Source organism: Salvelinus alpinus, chromosome 5 (assembly GCF_045679555.1).
Source record: "Salvelinus alpinus chromosome 5, SLU_Salpinus.1, whole genome shotgun sequence".
Classification (NCBI taxonomy): Eukaryota; Metazoa; Chordata; class Actinopteri; order Salmoniformes; family Salmonidae; genus Salvelinus; species Salvelinus alpinus.
Window position 1 is genome coordinate 57,181,829 of NC_092090.1, and position 17,566 is coordinate 57,199,394.

A 17,566-nucleotide genomic window follows, 5' to 3' on the forward strand; every position below is an offset into this window, starting at 1 on the left:
GGAATTTTTTACAAGGATTAAATGTCAGGAATTGTGAAAAACTGAGTATAAATGTACATCGCTAAGGTGTATGTAAACTTCCGACTTCAACTGTATTTAAGCCAGTCAAATAAAAAAGACATTCTATTTTATTTCAAACACGAATGAGGTGGCATTGTGTGACAATAAATGGTGATATTTTAGTTTTTGTGGTCAGAAATGGCGTAGGCCTAAACCTATACCATGAGTGTGAATCTGTAAGTGAAATTCAAAGAATTTAAAAGCAGAAGTGGGGGGTGTCATATATCATCTTGAGAAATCCTCGACAGCTTTCTAAACATGCTGAGTCACTGGGAAATCCGTTGGTAAACCGGTTTTGTGATATCCATAACCACAAAGACACAGTCTGTGTCTGGAAAGTAACCCAATTCTCTATATAGTTCACTACTTTATACCAGGGTCCATATTTTACTTATCTGGTCAAAAGTAGTCTACTATATAGGGAATAGGGAGCAATTTCAGACACATGCCAGATAGTTATACCTTGGTAGGTTTCTGTGAATTAGTCAACATTCCAATCCCATAGGTTTCATACAGCCTACAGGGGTGATAAGGATCGATATACTGTTACACAACTTTCTTCGTTATGTTCAACGGTTATTCTATACAGGTGAAACGTTAGTGAGCCAAACACAATACATTAGAAGAATACTCGTTTTGTGGCATATTATTGAACCTATTGACCAGATTGAGCATGTTTCCATAGGGAGTTTAGATATTATACAAAAAATCCTGATATTTTAGTGAATTTGGGAGATTCACCCAATGGGTTCTAACAATGACTGGCAAGATAGGCTAATATGGTAGTAGGTAGCTGGACACAGTCCAAGATTCTGTCTGTCTGTTGTCCTGGCAGATTGTGGTCTATGTTCTAACCTCTCGTGACAACTACAGTACTTCAGGAAGTGGGGAAATAGTAGAGGAAGTCCCTTGTTACTTCACAATATGATGAGCCGGGATTGAGGAATTTACTCACATCTGAAAATTCATTAAATTTAAGCATGTCTGACATAATCAGAAATGACAAGATTAGGAAATTATAGAATAGAACAAAAACTTATATTATTTCACCTGAGGGAACAACAGGATTAAGCCTACTCTCCATTTATTTTTAGGACCTCAGACAACTTTGGAAATGCTTGAAGTTTAGTTTCCTAGGCCTTTAGGAAGATGGATTTAAACATACAGTAAATATTGTATTTGTATTTACATATACATGACATTTTTTGTATTTAGAAGAGGCTTTTATCCAGAGCTACATATATTTACAGTTAGTCAGTGGACGTAACTAAATTGAGTAGGGAAAAACAACAACATATGATACCACAGTAATTTCAACTATAGACCATTCTTTCCACTTTAACCGTAATGTATGAAAAGTAATTTACAAGAAAAATTATAATGTAAGGTAGTATTATAATACGTTTTATTATAAAGTCAGGTGTAAATTTGCTTAATTTTACTTAGTGTTGACATGAAAAATGCTTTATCTTCTATTCATTTAGTTATATTGAGATTTGAAGTCATGAAAACACACAAATGTCTTTAATAAAGTATATTGGCACTATTACAATGCACTTACTCTATCAACCAGGTTAGTCCCGTTGAGTTAAAAAACATATTTCTTTGAGAGACCTGGAGCAAGACAGCAGCCTCAACACATCAGTATCAGACAAACAGGCACATGACATCAACCAGAAGAAGATAAATCAATACAATAAGTGGCACGTCAGTAACGAGCATGTACACAAGCCAGAATTAAACATTTGAGTGCAATACTGTACGTCAAACTGTTGCGAGTCCAGTATTTCATCACCAACATCATTAAAGGGGCAATCTGCAGATGTTGCGTTCAGGAGTGAAGATGTTGCATTTGGAATAAATGAATGACATTTAAGCATACCCATTGATTCTTGAATTTATAAATGCCTCATGAGCATATTTCAGGATATCTATAGTACCCCATCAGAACACAAAATATAGCTTGTTTAACTACAATGTTTGTAAACAGAACATTTAAACAAACACTATATAGCTTCAAAACATGGTTAAAACTGTATTTTTTTATATTGTGGATGGTCAGTCATTGCATTCATAGCTCTGCCTCTGAATTTGAGAGTGGTTACATTTCTCCAGCCCCATTCCTCAGCTTTTTACTGAAATAGGGGCGGGAAAACGCTTTATTTATTGTTTGAACTGCGGATTGTCCCTTTAAACAATACAATGTGCTAGCTGGTCTGGTAAAACCATCCCACTTCCTCCTGTGTGTAGAGGGAAATTCCTAGTGTGTGCCCAGGGTGTATTATATAAGACATACAGCTCACAACATGTAGTCAGAAAACATTGGTTCAGAGAACAACTTAGGATTCACAAGAACTAAGGACTGAATAGAAGACACTGCTACCTACCTACAAACTACAAACAACTCATCAAGGTAAATTAACTTTATATTCTGTCTTTACTCATGTTTGCAATAATACTTATACTGTATTGATGTCCATGTATTATACTGCTAATTGTGGTAGCATTATTTATTGCTATATAGTGTTAGTAATAACACATATTTAAAAGGTTTATTTAGACTGAACTGTATATGTATTTACTGTTTACATCAGATCTGAATGAGCTTTCAACTCTTCAGCATCTTCTGACTAAGCATGATGCCAATCTATTAGACAGTACAGAGCTTTACAAACTGATGCTTTTATTTTCCAGATCTAACAACACAGACATGGAATTTGAGTCAAACTACAGTTTAATAAAGGTGAGTCCCCAGCTCCTACAAGGACAATACATACCCACAACAGTTGGACATAAAACATTCAAATGTAATTATACAGGAACTGTTAAACAACATATAATGTAATATTTCCTCCTCCCCTGTCTGTGTCCTGTGCAGAACACCTCTGAAAGTGCAGCATGGAGCTCCAAGCTGCCTCAGGGTCTGGATCTGGAGGTATCCCATCACCCCATCACCATGCGCCACATTGCCAACCTCATCATCGCCATGGAGAGGTTAAAGGGTGGTGAGGGGGTTACCATGGGAACCGAGTTCAAAGACAAGGACCTGCTCAACTTCTTGCTGGATAGTGCTGTGGAAGGTAGGGAGCAAAGTCAAAGACAATGGACTGGATTGGAGGAGCACCCTAAGGGGCTAGCCTGATCCCTGATCTGTTTGTACTGTTTGGTATGACAATGACCATAGGAGTTGGCAAGACAGCACAAACAGATCTGGGACCAGGCTACCCCTAAAGGGATTTCCAATGTGTACCACTACAATACCATTAGCTATCACCACTGGGCTATGTTCCAAAGTTCACACTATAGAATACCATTTAAAATGCATGCCCAACTCATTGCTTCATTAAAAGTGGTATGCTACTGTAGTGTGGATATCTTAACAGAGCCCATAGACCAGTAGGGATGGAATTAAATTAGCATTTTTTACATTTAACCTTTATTCAACTAGGCAAGTCAGTTTAGAACATTTGTTATTTACAATGACGGCCTACACTGGCCAAACCTGGACGAATTGTGCGCCGCTCTATGGGACTCCCAATCACGGCCGGTTGAGATGCAGCCTGGAATCGAACCAGGGTGTCTATAGTGACGCCTCTAGCACTGAGATGCAGTGCCCTAGACCGCTGCGCAACTCGGGAGCTCAATCAAGTGTATTCATACAACCATTCACTCATCTCCTACATCCTTTTCTCTCTTCTCACCAGAACATATAGTGTTGGAGTTGGAGTCGGCGCCCCCAGCGAGCAGGAGGGGAGCAGGGTTCAGCAGTAAATCACAGTATGAGTGTAGCGTCACTGACTCTGAGAACAAGTGCTGGGTCCTGATGAATGAGGCTATGGAGCTGCACGCCATGATGCTCCAGGGAGGCAGCAGCTACCACAAAGGTATGTTAACAACTGAGGCGCAGTCCCAAATTTCAAGAATTTGATGTAATATATCACAAGACATCTAGTGGCCCATTTGGGTACTTCAGATTTATCACAGCTGTCTGTAATCATTTTTGGCCCTCTGTGTGGCCTTATCACATGCAAAATATATGAACTAATTAAATAAGATGATTTTAATTCACAGTTGAGTTCTGATGAATGATGCTGACTGACTCTCTTCTCCTCTGTCCCAGTGCATTTGAACCTGTCAACATACGTCAAGCCCGTCCCCATTGAGACTGAAGCCAGACCTGTAGCCCTAGGCATAAAGGGATCCAATCTCTACCTGTCCTGCTCCAAATCGGGAGGCAGGCCCACCCTGCACCTAGAGGTAAATACCACGACTACTAAATGAATACTATTATTGAATGAAAACTACTACTGAATTAATAATACTAGAACTGAATAATAATAATAATGCATAATACTACTACTGAATAATGCTATGACTGGATAAATACTACTGAGTTAATACTACTACTTCTGAATAAACAGAACTACATTTTGGGGAAAAGTGCCTGCAAAAATAGACCGTTCAGCCTTACAAATGGCACCCCATACTACTACATGTGGAATGTAGGAAACAGTTGCATTGTAGTTAAATAAGACTCGATAGCTAGGCGAGGTGTGGCCAACCCTGGTACTGGGGAGCCACAGTGTGGACAGGTTTTTGTTCCAACAGCCACATCCTCAAACCAATAGACAGAGAAACATTTATATTCACTCCTGGTGGTGACCTTTAATATTGAGTTTAACTCCTGATCCTCTCTCTCTCTCCTCAGGAGGTTGCGGACAAGGAGCAGCTGAAGTCCATCAGCCAGGAGAGCGACATGGTGCGTTTCCTTTTCTACAGACGGAACACCGGGGTTGACATCAGTACCTTGGAGTCTGCCGGGTTCAGGAACTGGTTCATCAGCACGGACATGCAGCAGGACACCAAACCGGTGGACATGTGTCAGAAGGCAGCCCCCAACCGCCTCACCACCTTCACCATCCAGCGCCACAACTAAGATGGCCGCAAACACTGTGACACAACACCAATCAGGCCAAGGCCTCCAATAGAGATCCTCTACAATTCATGTGATTCTATTGGGCCTCTGTGATCAGGACTGGGTTGCCACTGTGGGTGCACGCACATGAACAGATTTAAGTGTATTGCTTGTAAGACAAGAACTTCATGAGGTTTAGAGTATGTACTGAGTACAGCATGTTACCATTGGGGTGTATTGACGTGGTCAACATTGTGGTAAGTGCCCCTGATATAATCAAAATATGCTTAAAATGAAAACTAAGTCATTATTGTTCTACTATTTATTAATATATCTCTAATTCAGTAATTTATACTTATTTATCAATGTATTTATTTGGCTCTGTTGATGTTGCACATATTCATTGATACATGCAAACATAAAAAATTCTTATGTGCTCTTTTTAATAAACAAATAGAAATATATATATTCACTCTCATGGTACTGTAATAACATGGTCATTGGGAGACCAAATAACAGAACCACAACACACCAATAAAAAAAGATGACAAATGTACATAAATCATAGTAGTGATAAACTATGTTAATGAATTTTCTATAAATTCATAACTTTAGTAGGAGTACCAGGGGCCATATATTAAGAAAATGTTATATATGGCTCTGGGCATACCCATAGATATAGAACCATACTTATGGCTGCATTCCACAGCAAAGGCGATGTGACACAATAACCAATGAATGGTTGAGTGCTACATCATCGACTGACAGATTGCTATAATATCCAATCAAAACAAGTTGCAACTGGGAAATCTACGACTTCTGACTTCAGTGAATTCCAGACAATTGGGAACTCTGAAAAAAATGAGCTCCAACTGGGATAAACTCGGAATTCCAAGTTGGAAACTGTCATCTTTCTAGAGCGCCAATATTCCGACCTGAAGAGCATGGATGTCATGACCTTGTTTTTCTCCAGATTTCCCAGTTGTCTTGAAAGCACCATAACATATGTGGTCAGAGCCATATATTTAGAATTATGGTGCTTTCTAGACACCTGGGAACTCTGAAAAATACAAGGTCAAATCATGACATCAGTGATCTTCAGGACGGAAAGTCATGGAATTCAGAGCCTCTCTAATATCTTCAATTGACACAGGTGAATCACAAACTGAGTGGAAATCATCCTCAATTACAGAGACATAATTCTGAATGTGGAAAATGTAGATTTCACAACCATCTTCCTGAAATTGAGAGCTGTAAAGGTTTCACAAAATGAATTTACAAATGATATTGTTATGGGATCTTTGCATAAAACATTGTTAATGTTGAGTGCAGTTATAGATTTTCTTTTGTAGTTTCTCTTTTCAAGTGCAAAAAAGTAACTAGTGTTTCTTTCCCCCTCTTCAATCCATTTTACTCTTGACCTTACAAAGGCACCCTTTGCCAGATCCATGTAAATCTGTTCTAGTTGTAAAGACTTGAATACAGACTCCTCTTCTTCAGACAGATTATCTTTGTTTAGAGAACTGTCAAGCTTGCTCATCATCTCTTTTTCTTTAAGGTTCTTTAATTTCATCAGCTCTTTGGCGCGTTTAATGGCTACCACTCTGACTTTATATTTGAAAAATTCCCATCTACTTCCATGACCCAAGTCTTTTCTTGCAAAAATATCTTTAGCTAATGATTTAATGTTTTCAATGAGAGTAGTATCTTTAAGAAGTGTGTTGTTTAATTTCCAGTATCCTCGAGTACCTTTTGATTTTTTAGTAGCTTGTAAATTCAGGGAAATCAAGTGATGATCAGAAAAGGGAGCCAACTGATGATCTACATCTATAACAAATTGTAACAAAAAAGGGGAACGTAAGGAATAAATCTATTCTAGATTTACGTGACATAGTTTTGTTGGTCCAGGTATAACCCTTAGCATCCGGATTGAAATACCGCCAGGCATCCTCAACACAGAGATCCTTGCATAATGTCGTGATAATATTGCTATTTTGAGGGCTTTGACTCGTTCTAGGAGGGAAACGATCAGCAGATGCATCAGGTGTTTCATTCAAATCCCCTGAAATAATTAGAAAAGCCTCTGCGTATTTGTTGCTTAAATCCTGTACTTTTCTGGTAAATTGGGTAAAAGGGGTCTTATTAGGAGCATGTGAGTTATGCCCATATACATTACAAATGATGAAAATAGCATTGTCAAGTTTAACAGTTACTATGACCCATCTCCCGTCTTGTGAAGATGTGGATTCTAGAACGTCACCTTTAAACTTGTGAATAAGTATGAAAACACCAGCAGAATGATTTGATCCATAACTGAAATAGGCCATATCTCCCCATTGTGCTTTCCAAAATTTCAAATCACTTCACCCGAATGCGTTTCCTGAAGGACAAAATCTGCGTTACTGCGTTTCCAATATAAAAATAAAGCTTTCCTTTTTGTAAGATTTCTCAAACCCCTAGCATTCAGACTAACGATATTGAGTGAATTGAAAATGAACTCCTGCATTAAAAAAAGAAAGAACACATATTAGATAACACAAGTAGTAATGTGAACAATAAAACAAACAGTGAACCTTGAGAGGATTACTCCGACGGAAAACTACGCTCGGCTGAGGTAGCGGTGGTTAACAGAATAACAAATCTATTTACTTCCTTTTTTTTTTTTTTGCCAAGTGTTCATTAGTTGTAGTTCGAACGGTACATTTATTCGTGGTAGTACCTTAACTGTACTCTTGGTAGTACTCACAGTTCCAATTTGGTTAATGTCAACCGAGTTACCCAGTAATCATTCTTCCTTCGATAAACGCGTGTGGGCCCTTGAACTCAGCCTTCTTTCCCTCTTGTCGTGTCTTCTGTATAAGCGGCCACAGTTTCTCTCTGGCAGCCTGATCCTGCGGTATCAGAGCTTCTTTGATGCGGAGCTTCTTCTCGTCCAGATACTTGTTCCCCTTGGCCATTTTCCAGATGATGTCCCTGTAATGGCGCATAGTTAAGCACAAGATGATATTGCGATACTTCAATGATGATACTTCAAATTCCCTAGCTATTCAGGCGTTGTAGATCTGTCAGGCGTCAGCAGCATCTAATGCCACGTTCAAATCAATTGAAAACTAGGAAATCTCTGAATACAGTGCGTTCAAGACAACTGGGAACTCGGAAAAACGTACTCCTACTGGGAAAAATTGTTTTGAACGGTCATCCAACTCGGAAGCCAGCTAATAGCGAACAGTAACTTTTATTCCATTAAAATAGCAAGTAATTTACACGAATAAAACTTTTCTCAAGTGACTAGATTTCGTACAAACAGCAATGGAGGCGGAAGAAATGGTGACTAAAATCAACAGAAAAGGTAAGGTGTACTGTTAGCTAAATGCAAACGTAGCTCAACGGAGAGTAGTGTACGTGAATGTGGTTTTTGGTAGTTAGTTAACGTTAGCTAGTTAGTAGAGTTTGAGAATAGCCATCATCCTGCAACAACAATGTTGAGGGGCACATTGACGTTACCGAGGTAAAAATTAGTTTTATACTGGATTTTCAGTATAAAAATCCAATCATCCAATCATGCCATGACTATGAAGATGGTATATTCTGAATCAGAGGTGGATGGAGAAAAATCCACAGCTTTTTTTCATTTTTGTTCTTGCTTTCAGTCTTCAATAGTTCTTACACAGTGTGCCATCACTATGGAAGTTATATATTCTGAATCGGGGGAGGATGGACAAAAATTCACGGCTTAATTTGTTGTTGAAATGTTTTTATTTATTTTGCCTTAAATCTTCAAAAGCTGTGGATTTGTGTCCATCTTCCCCCGATTCACAATATATCATGTTCATAGTCTTGGCACACTTTGTGTAAGAGCTATTGAAGATTGAATGCTTTAAAAAATAAAATAAACAAACATGTATTTTTATCAATTGACGTTGCTTCTTTCTTTTACAAAATTGCGCAAGCAGAAGTTGATGGAGTACTTAGCAGTCAAGGGAAGACTGAAGCCCCCCAACCCAAAGTAATACATCTGCCTGTCACGCCCTGACCTTAGAGATCCTGTTTATGTCTCTATTTTGGTTTGGTCAGGGTGTGAGTTGGGGTGGGTATTCTATATTCTATTATTTGTATTTCTATGTTTTGGCCGGGTAGGGTTCTCAATCAGGGACAGCTGTCTATCGTTGTCTCTGATTGAGAACCATACTTAGGTATCCCTTTTTTCCACCTGTCTTTGTGGGAAGTTGACTTTGATAATGGCACATAGCCTTTAGCTTCACGATTTGTTTTGTAGTGTTTATTGTTTTGTTTGGTGTTTTTTTTCTTCTAAAAAATAGAAAATGTACGCTCACGACGCAGCACCTTGGTCCAGTTCTTCCTTCAACAGCCGTGACACTGCCTGGCTAGACAGCTACAGTATCTATGGCCAGTATGAAGTAAATAACTGCCATTAATCGCAATATTTCAGTCTGACATGTCTTATCCATAGACTTGTGTAAATAATGTCTTATCACACATTACGTATTTCAGACCTTATCTTCGAGATGACATTAAAGCAGAGAGTACCAGCATGTCTACAGTGAAGGATGACGTAAGTAATTCTCCCTTTTCTCTCCTCCTTGACACTCTCTCAAAGCAAGCTTGGCAGTTTGCGCACTATCAATTATAATTTACTAGGAAACTAGGAAAGTCAGTTAAGAACTAATTCTAATTTACAATGACGCCCTACCGGGAAACAGTCGCAGAACAACAGATTTTTATCTTGTCAGCTCGGGGATTCGATCCAGCAATCACTGTTGATCCAAAGCAGAAACGTTGCTAAGCTAGCTATATTAACTGATGTTGTTTTGTTATTACACATATATAGAAATAGTTGCAAACTATATATAAGCTCCCAGTGATTTATTGGGTAAACCACCAATGTTTCGGCATCATTGTGCTACCTTCAAGGTAATATCATGAATGCGTGAACCAGGTTATGTAGACAATTAGTCCAACCAATGACAATAGTGAGGGGTCTGTCATAGTAACCTGGTTCAAGCATTCATGATATTACACTGAAAAAGGCACAGTAATGCCGAAACGTTGGTGGTTTACCCAATAAATTACTGGCAGCTTATACACTGAGTGTACAAAACCTTTATAATATTGAGTTGCACCCCCTTTTGCCCTCAGAACAGCCTCAGTTCGTTGGGGCATGGACTCTACAAGGTGTTGAAAGCGTTCCACAGGGATGCTGGCCCATGTTAACTACAATGCTTCCCACAGTTGTGTCAAGTTGGCTGGATGTCCTTTGGGTGGTGGACCATTCTTGATACACATGGGAAACTGTTAATTGTGAAAAACACAGCAGCATTGCAGTTCTTGACACTCAAACCGGTGTGCCTGGCACCTACTACCATACCCTGTTCAAAGGCACTTCAATATTTTGTCTTGCCCATTCACCCTCTGAATGGTACACATGCACAATGTCTCAAGGCTTACAAATCCTTCTTTAACCTGTCTTCTCCCCTTCATCTACACTGATTGAAGTGGATTTAACAGGTTACATCAATAAGGGATCATAGCTTTCATCTGGATCCACCTAGTCAGTCTATGTCATGGAAAGAACAGGTGTTCCTAATGTTTTGTACACTCAGTGTGCAACTCTTTATTTTTATAGCCTACAGTTTACTCGCCGTTATTCAGCACCTCTACCAACTTTTTTGTGTATGCCCCAGCTCATGCTTTTCACTTGTTATTACAGCTGGCCAATGGGAAACAGAACCAGGGTCCAAACTCCCTCAAGATGAAAACGGAAGCCGTAAAGGTTCAATATCTGACGGCCAAAGCATTTTCCCAAACCACCGGTACATTGCACAGTACCACCAACAAACAGAGTTTCACCAGCAGCAGCAGCACTCTGCTTCCCCTGTCTGCAGCATCGATTACTACAAGTCTCAACGCGAACAAAGGTGCAATAAAGCCTTCTGCAGTTGCCCTAAGTCACCCTGCCCACCTGAAAATAGTGCCAACCAGACCACACTCCATTCTCCCTACAAAAACATGCCCAGGCACCACCAACCACCCCAGAACTGAGCCCAAGCTAGCAATACATGCCCTAACGTTGCCAAACTGCTGGCCAACACTGGTAGGACATATTCTGCCAACACAACCAGACCACTGCCAAACACTACTGGGAAACACACCAACACACGCCCCAATACAGCGAGCACACACTCCAATACAGCCAACACCCACCCCAGCAGATCTAGCAGTGTGAGAATGAGTCTTAGTACAGTGGCTAAAACCAAGACAGGCCTCATGTCTGCTCAGGTGCAGCCTAGAAACACACACCCCAGAGCCACCATCCCTGCCCCTGATGCAACCCCCACCACCACCATTGTCTTGAACAGAGTTTGCCCAAGCACAATCCCAGTGGCTCAGAGGCCAGTTACTACTCAGAGGAGAACGAGTCGAGTCACTACCGTGAGTAAAACTAACCAGAGGACAGGTGGAGGACAGGATTTTTTTTGTTTAGTTTATTAATTTGGCAATTTAAAAAAACAAACACACATAAAACTTAAAAGCCATACATGCACATGAATAAAATCATCGAGGATAACACACAATAAAGTCTGGGACTTATTTCCATTGTGGTCCTCTTTGTCAGGACCCGGTGCGAGAAACAGTCACTAAATCGGCAGAACCCAGAAGATGAGGCAGACACAGCAGTACTAGAGATGGTGGTTTAATAAAAAATAGATAACTTCCAAAATACAAAGAAAATCCACAAAGTGGTATAAACAGCAAGGGAAAAAACAAACCTAAAAGACTAATCCAAAATACAAAAGAACAAAACCAGAGAACCTCTGGAAAATCCAACAAGAGAAAAATATATGTTCACAACAAGGCTTGGGCTGGGGCTGGGTGCTAACATACAAACACTGAGCAAGGAACTAAGGAACACACAGGGATTAAATACTAACAAGGGAACGACATACAGGTGCAAACAATAATAGAGCAAGGGAAAAACAAAAAGGTACAAAAAAGGTGCAATGTGGACATCTAGTGACAAAAAACCAGAACAGTCCTGGCCAAAACCTGACAGAATCCCCCTCCTAGGAACGGCTCCTGACGTTCCTACCAGCCTTCTCAGGGTGGAGGGCCCTGAACTGACGAATGAGGTCAGGGTCCAGTATGTCCTTGGCAGGAACCCAGGAGCGCTCCTCGGGACCGTAGCCTTCCCAGTCCACCAGATACTGCCAGGACCGCTGCACCCGGCGGGAGTCCAGTATCCGGTGGACGGTATAAGCCGACTGGCCTCCGATGACACGGGGCGGAGGGGGAGGTCTGCCTGCCGGAATAAGGGGAGAAAAAACAACAGGTTTTAATAAAGAAATGTGAAATGTGGGATTGATTTTAAGGGATCTGGGTAAGTGCAGGCAAAAAGTAACGGGATTGACTCTCCTGGCAATCTTAAAGGGTCCGATGAATCTCTGGGACAGCTTGCGAGACTCCACCCGTAGCGGTAAGTTTTTTGTTGAGAGCCATACTCTCTGGCCGGGGTACAGGGTAGGACCGGGACGGCGACGTCTGTTGGCTTGTCGTTGGTACTGCTGAGAGGAACGCAGAAGATTAAGACGGGCCTTCTTCCACGTAAGCCGACAGCGTCTGATGAACCTCGAGGCTGAAGGCACTCTGGTTTCCAGCTCCTGATTCATCCTCTCAGTTTGGCCGTTGGACTCCGGATGGTACCCTGAAGATAAACTGGCCGTGGCCCCTATGAGTTGGCAGAAGGCCTTCCAAAACCTTGAGGCGAACTGGGGACCTCTGTCGGAAACCATATCTTGCGGGATGCCAAAGACTCGGAACACATGGTTAATCACCAACTCAGCTGTTTCCTTGGCAGAAGGTAATTTGGTCAAGGGAACAAACCTGGCCGCCTTAGAAAACCTGTCGATGATGACTAGGATCGTAGTATTACCATGGGACGGAGGAAGGCCAGTAATAAAGTCCAGCGAGATATGGGACCAGGGTCGGTGGGGAATAGATAAAGGGTGAAGGAGTCCTTGAGGGCGGAGGTGAGAAGATTTGCCCTGGCAGCACACGGAACAGGCCTTGACGAAAGTGGCAACGTCTTCTTTTATGGTGGGCCACCAGAACTTACGCTGGATGAACTCCAAGGTGCGACCTACGCCCGGGTGACAGGTGAGGCGAGAGGAGTGCCCCCACAGAAGGACTTGGGACCTTGCTGCCTTGGGAACAAACAACCGATTAGCAGGACCTCCTCCAGGGCCCGGTTAGATGGCTTGAGCTTGTTTCACGGTATCCTCCACTTGCCACGAGATCGGAGCCACGATCTTAGCGGCAGGAAGAACAGTCATGTCAGTATCTTCTCGAATGGCAGGAGAGTAGACTCGTGACAAGGCATCCGGTTTGAGATTCTTCGACCCGGGTCTATAGGTGAGAATAAACTGGAATCGGCTGAAGAAAAGAGACCATCGAGCTTGTCTGGAGTTCAACCGCTTCGCCTGCTGGATATACTCCAGATTTTTGTGGTCCGTAAGCACTTGAAACGGTTGAGAAGCCCCCTCGAGCCAGTGTCTCCATTCCTTCAATGCCATCTTAACCGCTAGGAGTTCACGATCCCCCACATCGTAATTCCTCTCGGCCGGGGTAAGCCGGTGAGAGAAGAAGGCGCAAGGATGAAGCCTCTTGTCTTCACCCCTCTGAGACAGGACAGCTCCAACACCAACCTCTGATGCGTCTACCTCCACCACAAAAGGTTCATCCGCCGTCGGTAGTGTCAGGATGGGAGCAGAGAGGATGCGCTGCTTGAGTCCTTGGAAGGCCGTCTCAGCTTCTCTTCCCCACAGAAACCTTGTGTTGCCACCCTTGGTTAAAGCTGAGAGAGGGGCTGCCACCGAGCTGAAGTTCTTGATGAACTTGCGGTAGAAGTTAGTGAAGCCCAGGAAACGCTGAACTTCCTTAACGGACTTGGGGGTGGGCCAATCTGCTACCGCCCCTACCTTCTTGGGGTCCATCTGGACTCGACCGGGTTCCACTACAAATCCCAGGAACTGTACTCGAGAGGAATGGAATTCACACTTTTCCGGCTTAACGTACAAATGGCTGTCTAGGAGGCGTTTGAGCACTTGTCTGACATGCTTAGTGTGTTCTTGAAGGGAGCTCGAAAAGATGAGGATGTCATCCAAGTAAACAAACACGAAAATGTTAAGCATATCCCTAAGCACATCGTTTATGAGCGCTTGGAACACAGCCGGGGCGTTGGTCAGGCCGAAGGGCATCACCAAGTATTCGTAGTGACCAGTAGGCGTGTTGAAAGCAGTCTTCCACTCGTCACCGGGTTTGATCCGCACAAGATGGTATGCGTTCCGCAGGTCAAGCTTAGTGAAGACCACTGCTTCCTGGAGCAGCTCAAAGGCTGTGGCCATAAGGGGTAGCGGGTAGCGGTTACGGACGGTTATGGCATTAAGTCCCCGGTAGTCGATGCAAGGACGTAATCCCCCGTCTTTTTTGGCCACAAAGAAAAACCCTGCTCCCGCCGGCGAGGTGGATGGACGCATGAGGCCTGCTGCCAGAGCGTCCTTGATGTAGGTATCCATAGCAGCTCGTTCGGGAGGAGATAGGGAAAAGATCCGACCCCTGGGGGGGCAGGTGCCCGGAAACAGGTCGATGGGGCAATCGTAAGGTCTATGGGGTGGTAGTTTGGTGGCCCTCTGTTTGCTAAATACCGGTTTGAGGTCATGGTAACACTCGGGAACTCGGGACAGGTCGATGGATTCTAGAGACTCGGGAGGGGAACTCGGGGAACTTGGGAAGATACAAGTGGCTTGGCACGTAGGACCCCACTGCTTGATAGTGCCCACAGACCAGTCGATGTGAGGGTTATGGCTGTGAAGCCAGGGGTATCCAAGGACGAGAGGGAACTCGGAACACGAGGTCAGATGAAAGTTCATCACTTCCTGGTGTTGGGAAACTGAAAGACGCAAGGGGGTAGTGACACGAGTGACAAGTCCAGATCCCAAAGGGCTTCCATCCAACGTAGTAACCCTTATGGGGTCACTTAGAGGTTCAGAGGGAACGCCATTCTCCTTCGCCCAGACACCATCCATGAAGTTACCTGCGGCTCCAGAGTCTACCAAGGCTTGAAGGGGAAGCTCGTGGTTGTCCCAGGAAAGGGTAACTGGAATGAGCAGGCGGGAGTTGGATGGATGGGAGGAGGTTATGTTTCCCGTTACAGTCCTCCCAGGCCTGCACGGGAGAGTGCGTTTTCCCTGGAGCCCGGGACACGTGGAGAGGAAATGGCCCGGTTTGCCGCAATATAGACAGCATCGCTCCCTCATCCGGCGGTCTCTCTCAGCCTGGGAGATGCGTCCAACCTGCATGGGTTCCGGTGGAGTCAGCGGGGATAAAGGTGGAGACTCGGAGCTGGGACCGATAGGAGCTAGGGTGAGAGATCTACGGTTGAGCTCTCTCTCTCTCAGACGCTGGTCTATGCGTGAAGCCAACTTGATCAGGGACTCGAGGTTGTCCGGTGGTTCCCGAGTGGCCAGTTCATCTTGGATGGTGTCAGAAAGACCCTTCAAAAAGCACACTGTGAGCGCCTCGTCATTCCAGCCACTCGCTGCTGCCACCGTGCGGAACTGGATGGCATAGTCCGTCACGCTGCGCCGACCTTGGCGGAGAGTCAGGAGCTGTTTGGCTGAGTCAGGACCGCTGGTAGGACCTTGAAACACTCGCTTGAATTCATCAGCAAAGGTAGAGTAGCTGGCACAGCAGGGACTTTGGGCATCCCACACAGCAGTAGCCCAGGCTAGGGCTTTTTCCGACAGCAGGGTGATGATATATGCTATCTTGGACCGGTCGGTGGGAAATGACGAGGGTTGCAGCTCGAAGGAGAGAGAACATTGGGTGAAAAACCCCTTACAACCACTCGGATCACCTGAGAACCGTTGGGGAGGCGGCAGACGAGGTTCAGCCAGGGGGTTAACTGCCACGGGCACTTGAATCTGATGAACTGGAGCAGAAGCGGTTGCAGGAGAAAGTTGATCAGAAATCTGCTTTATGGAAGTCATCATCTCCGACAGAAGTTGAGAATGTCCAGCCATTAAGGCCTCTTGCTGAACCAGAGCAGCTTCGTGACGTTGGACAGTCCCCTCGTGGTGGGACAGCATGGGAAAAAAGTCCTGGGTACTGGCTGCCTCTGGGTTCATTTTAATGGCTCAGTGTTTCTGTCAGGACCCGGTGCGAGAAACAGTCACTAAATCGGCAGAACCCAGAAGATGAGGCAGACACAGCAGTACTAGAGATGGTGGTTTAATAAAAAATAGATAACTTCCAAAATACAAAGAAAATCCACAAAGTGGTAAAAACAGCAAGGGAAAAAACAAACCTAAAAGACTAATCCAAAATACAAAAGAACAAAACCAGAGAACCTCTGGAAAATCCAACAAGAGAAAAATATATGTTCACAACAAGGCTTGGGCTGGGGCTGGGTGCTAACATACAAACACTGAGCAAGGAACTAAGGAACACACAGGGATTAAATACTAACAAGGGAACGACATACAGGTGCAAACAATAATAGAGCAAGGGAAAAACAAAAGGTACAAAAAAGGTGCAATGGGGACATCTAGTGACAAAAAACCAGAACAGTCCTGGCCAAAACCTGACACTCTTGAGACAAGATGGTTAGACAAGATCGAACACAGTATGGCAGTGAAATAATAAAACAAAAACAGAGAAGAAGAACATCTATCTCATCATTCCAGTTACATCATAGGGGTTATTCATATGGGCACAGAGGACATCAAACATATTTAAACTGTCCAGAGGACACATTGTTTTTATATGCAGAGGCAACTCATTCCATTCTGAGGCTCCAGTATACAAGAAAGTACCTTTCCCAGCATTACTCCTGAACCTGTATAAGCACACATCAGCAACACCTGATCTGGTGCTGTGATTGTGTGCATCCCTAACACGAGGAAAGTAATCACTTAAATATCTGGGCGCAGGACCATAAATACTTCTGTAAACCAAACCTAGTCTAATCTGGGACACGCTAGCCTCAACAGGCAGCCAGTTTAGTTCCTGAAAGCAGCTCCTGCCTATGTGAGTACATGGACTCACCTTCAAAACCACCATATCCCCCGTCACTCGCCTCTGGTTGCCTCCGCTCCGCTGTGGAACCCCCCTCCTCCGGTGCACTCTCCACCCTCGGTAAGTCCTCTGGTCCCACTCCACCTTCAGTGCTCACACACCCCGTGGGTACAGCACACCGACAGCAACGGTAAGCTTCATTGACCCCATGTCCAAAGCTAGAGTCGCTGCATTTTAAATGAATCCACTGCGCGCATTCCAAACAATCCAAAGCTTTGCTGTTACTCTTTATCCACCATTCGCAAGAGGAGCATGGGTGCATAGGCTGTTTGATGGGGTTCGTGATAAAGTGAGGTCCAGGGCATTGATGGATATCACCCGATAAGAGAAGGCATAGAGTTATAAGATCTCCACCATTAAGTTGCGATTTCAGACTGGATTTCGATGATCGTTTTGGTTTGTGCCAAGGTGCTATGAAAGTTTGGTATATAACATTCCTTC

The 17,566-nt window shown here is 43.5% G+C and overlaps 1 protein-coding gene across 1 annotated transcript; it reads left to right on the top strand.

The window, feature by feature from the left end:
- The first annotated feature begins 2,363 nt into the window (after positions 1–2,363).
- Positions 2,364–5,439, top strand: LOC139576369 (interleukin-1 beta). Its single transcript, XM_071402414.1, has 6 exons — positions 2,364–2,473; positions 2,755–2,803; positions 2,939–3,140; positions 3,765–3,944; positions 4,181–4,317; positions 4,769–5,439. The coding sequence occupies exons 2-6, from the start codon at positions 2,771–2,773 to the stop codon at positions 4,994–4,996; spliced, it is 780 nt and encodes a 259-aa protein (XP_071258515.1). The 5' UTR covers positions 2,364–2,473; positions 2,755–2,770; the 3' UTR covers positions 4,997–5,439.
- Positions 5,440–17,566: the final 12,127 nt, after the last annotated feature.